Source organism: Cebus imitator, unplaced genomic scaffold (assembly GCF_001604975.1).
Source record: "Cebus imitator isolate Cc_AM_T3 unplaced genomic scaffold, Cebus_imitator-1.0 Scaffold478, whole genome shotgun sequence".
NCBI classification, from domain to species: domain Eukaryota; kingdom Metazoa; phylum Chordata; class Mammalia; order Primates; family Cebidae; genus Cebus; species Cebus imitator.
In genome coordinates, this window is record NW_016107793.1 from 235,296 (window position 1) to 239,906 (window position 4,611).

Sequence of the window (4,611 nt, forward strand, 5' to 3'; positions counted from 1 at the left end):
AAGAAAAAGAGAAATGGCGGACTAGAAGGGGCAAGAGACGTGCAGAGGAAGATAGAGATTGTGGGGTGGTGATAGGCAGTGTAAACGCTTCAGGGAAAGGCAGGGGGCTGCCTCGAGAAGGAGCAGCGGCAGCACGTCAGGGGCGCTTGGTGAATCTCATTCAACCAATGGCAAAATGGAGCCCAAGTGGTTTGCACCAGGATGTCCAGCACTTGGCAAGGTGGCAACTGGAACCCGGGTCTCCTGATCCCTGTCCAGGGATCTTTCTTCGCCTGTCACAGGGACAAGGGGCCAGTGCAGCGATAGTGCGAAGGGACAAGGTTCGAGGCACGGAAAAGCAGACGGCGGGCTGGGGCTCCAGCGCCCTAGCCACGGGGGTGGATGGAAAGCTCTGCCGAAGGCTGGGGGCGCCATGAATTGTCGAGGATTCGGGGAGCCGAGTCCAGACCTTCCTAGCAAGAGACCCCCGAAGCGGCAATGGAAAGGTGGCCGAAGCCTGCCCACAGCTTCCGCTTCGGAAATGCAGCGCCAGTATGCAGAGCCTTTCGGAACCTCCCGAGATGGTCAGGGCCTTTTGGAAACTTTAGGGCAGGGGCTAACGATCAAACGGCTGATTCAGGACGGCCACATCTCCAGAGGAACCTCCAAGAGTATTTGAGGTTGCCGGAAAATGATTAGAGAGCAGCCAAAATCAGCCAAATGTCATTCGGGACGTTCTGGAGCTTCTCGAGGCACATTCGGGCCCTGTCGGCTCTGGGAGACTGCGCTGGAATCTCAGGTCTGGAGCAGATCCTTTCGTTGCTTAAATGGTAAAGGCTACTTGTACCAACAATCCCTCGGCAGTTTCCGTAAGTGTTCGGGATGGGCCCGAGCGTGGCGCCCTCTGGCGGCGGCCTGGGGTGGAGGCGGGGGGGGTGGTTAGTGGGCCAGCTCGCGCCGACGCAGTTGCGCGCCGGCAGCCTTTCAGACCGGATGTAGTTGTGGCTGAGGTCAGTTCCGGCGGGTGACGGTGCCGACGGGTCAGGAGCGTAGAGGCGGCGGCAAAATGGCGGCGCCTGAGGAGCGGGATCTAACCCAGGAGCAGACAGAGAAGCTGCTGCAGTTTCAGGTAGCAGCGAGTACTCGGTGCAGCAAATGCCTCCGCGGGATGGGGAGTGGGCCCCTAGAGGAGTTCAGAACCCTCCTCAGATTGGGCTCAGATCCTTCTCAGACCAGCAGGCCGGCCCCCTCCCCCCAGACTCCCAACTGCCCTGATTCCCCTGGCCCCCGAGCCTCTGTTGGTCCCCAGCCTTCCAGCCATCGCTGCGGCCAGACCCGCCTCGTCTGTGCCCGTGTGCCCTCAGCGTGTCAGCTTCCCTGGTTTCCCTTAGCGGCGCCAGCTCTCAACCATCCTTCCCAGCCCTGTTACCGGTCGGACCCTCTCCGCCCAACGAGTCTGTATCTGCCGGAGATGCTTAATCCCCACCGCGGAGTTGGCGTCAGTTCGGGTCTCTGGAAAACCTTCTGCCAGCAGCATCCCATGCCATTTCCACAAATGTTTACTGGGGCCGCTTGGATACCAGGTTTCGTGTTGGGGGTTCCGGTCGGGGAGGGGGCACCTACACACAGAACTGGCCCCCGCCCTAAAGTTGTGGGAGGACACCGAGTGAGGAAACAATGCAACATGATAAGTGTCGTCAGTGGCTTCTGACGGGATTTATTACTTTGGGCTTGTTCCTGGACTCCTGTGCTTGACTATGCTTGAAGAGGGTGGTAACTTGCAGGAATGTTATGTTAATACAGGTTAAGAACATTTGCCACTAATCACTTAACCCTGAGCTGGAGGATGGTTGGAGGAGACCAATAGGGTGGGTAGCCTTGGCACTTTGTTACCAGTTTCCTTATCTCTGAAAGGACTGTCTTAAAAATATCTACTCCCTGAGGATGTTCTGGAGATCAAATGAACATATGGGTGTCAGAAGGGCTTTGTAGACTGTAGAATGCCCCCTAATAGTGTTTCTGCTATTAATTTGACTTAGGACAGACCTAAAGTTAGTGATACACTTATTCCCTTATATAAAATCTGTAGGGCCAGGCGCGGTGGCTCAAGCCTGTAATCCCAGCACTTTGGGAGGCCGAGGCGGGTGGATCACGAGGTCAAAAGATCGAGACCATCCTGGTCAACATGGTGAAACCCCGTCTCTACTAAAAATACAAAAAGTTAGCTGGGCATGGTGGCGCGTGCCTGTAATCCCAGCTACTCAGGAGGCTGAGGCAGGAGAATTGCCTGAACCCAGGAGACGGAGGTTGCGGTGAGCCGAGATCAGGCCATTGCACTCCAGCCTGGGTAACAAGAGCGAAACTCCGTCTCAAAAAAAAAATAAAATAAAATCTGTAAATATTCATTTATTCAGCTGTATTTGTGAAGAACCTTAGTGCTAAGCACTGCTAGGTAGAATCCCACTTACTATTTCAGATGTAAGTACTTTGTAAACACTTAGCATACATAACCTCATTTAATACAACAACCCTATGAGGTTCATACTGTTACAGTCTCTGATTTACAGATGAAGAGGAACACAACTAGAAATAACATGCTTAGATTACACAGCTAGAAAGTGGTGGTGTCAGATTTAAAGCTATGTCCATCTTCCAGAACCCTTCCCAGGCTTCTGACTTCTGTGTTGTACAACTTATATGTCAGTATACAGTTAAGTGTGCAGTGCAAACGTTGAGATAATATTTTTTTTTTGGCGATTTTCCACTTTTCTGCAGTTTCCTTAATTCACTATAGTAAATTCCTCTTCACTATAATAAATTTTGAAGTGGTTATTTTTTTCCCTCTTAAATTGAACAGTGGATTCGAAGTGTATAAATGGAAAAATGCTGTCATAGATGTAATTGACATTTGATTGGAATTTTTGGTAGAGATTGAATTGATGACAGCAAATTATAATTAAAGAATGAGTAAACAGCAGAACAACCGTCTTACACTTCCAGGCAGACCACCAATTTCAGAGTTTTGTTTAACTTTGCCTGACCATTTTACCCCTTATATCTCTTCAGGGGTAAGCTAACATATTGTTTAACTGCACTGAAGTAATGTGAGTTATAAATTATGGATATTCAGTCTCATACTGGAAGAACATGAATATGAATTGTATTATGGCATTTCTGGAGTAAAGTGCATAGGAACCTCCATTTTATCTTCTGTGGGCATCTATGTTAGAAGAGAGGTGGGTAGCAGGTTCCAGTTGTATTAAGATTGCCTTATTAAATTGGATTTATTGAGGGAAATGCACCTTTTTTAGATGGAGTTTTCACCCTGTTGCCAGGCTGGAGTGCAGTGGCGCGATCTTGGCTCACACCAACCTTTGACTCCGTGATTCAAGCTATTCTCCTGCCTCAGCCTCCAGAGTAGCTGGGATTACAGGCACCTGCCACCACACGCAGCTAATTTTTTATTTTTAGTAGAGACAGAGTTTCACCCTGTTGGCTAGGCTGGTCTCGATCTCCTGACCTCGTGATCCGCCTGCCTCGGTCTCCCAAAGGGGAAATGCATCTTAACATTTTTGCATTCTATAAGCAATTGCTGGATCAGATTCATTATCTAGATTGCCATTAAACAAACATTTGTTGAAACTCAGTAGATGCTAAGCATTATACCAAGCAGCAGTTGATGTACATTAACTCTTTTTTAAAAAAATTTTTTTTTAAATAGAGACGGGGCTCTTGCTATGTTGGCCAGGCTGGTCTTGAACTCCTGCCTCAGCCTCTCACAGTATTGAGATTACAGGTGTGAGCCACCGCACCTGGCCCCTTAACTCTTTAGCTCAGCTAATTTTTTTGTATTTTTAGTAGAGATGGTGTTTCACTGGGTTAGTCAAGATGGTCTCAATCTCCTGACCTCGTGATCCTCACGCAGAGGCCTCCCAAAGTTCTGGGATTACAGGTGTGAGCCACCATGCTTGGCCTAAACCTTTTAATATAACACTGTAAAGGGTTAATCTTGTTCATTTTAATAATGAAGAAACAGGTTCTGAGAAGTCAAATAACTTGCACAAGCAGTAAGTGGTAGAGATTTGGAAATTCATATCCACAACCATCTTATGTATAACTTAATGGAGAAGTAAAGTACACACATGAATAATGAATGTATATACTTATTTATTTATTTGAGACAACATATCTCTTTCGCTCAGGCTGAAGTGCAGTGGTGTGATCATAGTTCATTGCAACCTCAAACTCCTGGGCTCAAGTGATCCTCCAGCCTTAGCCTCCTAAGTGGCTAGGACTAGAAGTGCCTGGCTAAGTTCTGTTTGTTTCTTTGTCTTTGAGACTGAGTCTTGCTCCGTCTCCCAGTTTGGAGTGCCGTGGCACGATCTCCGCTCACTGCAACCTCTGCCTCCCGAGTTCAAGCAATTCTCCTGCCTCAGCCTCCCGAGTACCTGGGATTATAGGCACCTGCTACCACGCCTGGCTAATTTTTGCATTTTTAGTAGAGACGAGGTTTCCCCATGTTCCAGGCTGGTTTTGAACTCCTGACCTCAGGTGATCCACCTGCCTCGGCCTCCCAAAGTGCTGGGATATTACAGGCATGGGCCGTGGCACCCAGCCCTGGGTAATTTTTTT

General features: G+C 48.8%; 1 protein-coding gene across 2 annotated transcripts in view; it reads left to right on the forward strand.

The window, feature by feature from the left end:
• Window positions 1-943: 943 nt before the first annotated feature.
• Window positions 944-4,611, forward strand: part of FAF2 (Fas associated factor family member 2) — a 61,873-nt gene continuing 58,205 nt past the window's right edge. Inside the window, exon 1 of one of the 2 annotated variants that reach the window (XM_017512793.2) lies at window positions 944-1,108. In XM_017512793.2, coding sequence (XP_017368282.1) covers window positions 1,046-1,108 — 63 coding nt within the window. In that variant the 5' untranslated portion in view covers window positions 944-1,045. The remainder of the gene's footprint in view (window positions 1,109-4,611) is intronic. The other variant, XM_017512794.2, reaches the window with a different exon arrangement.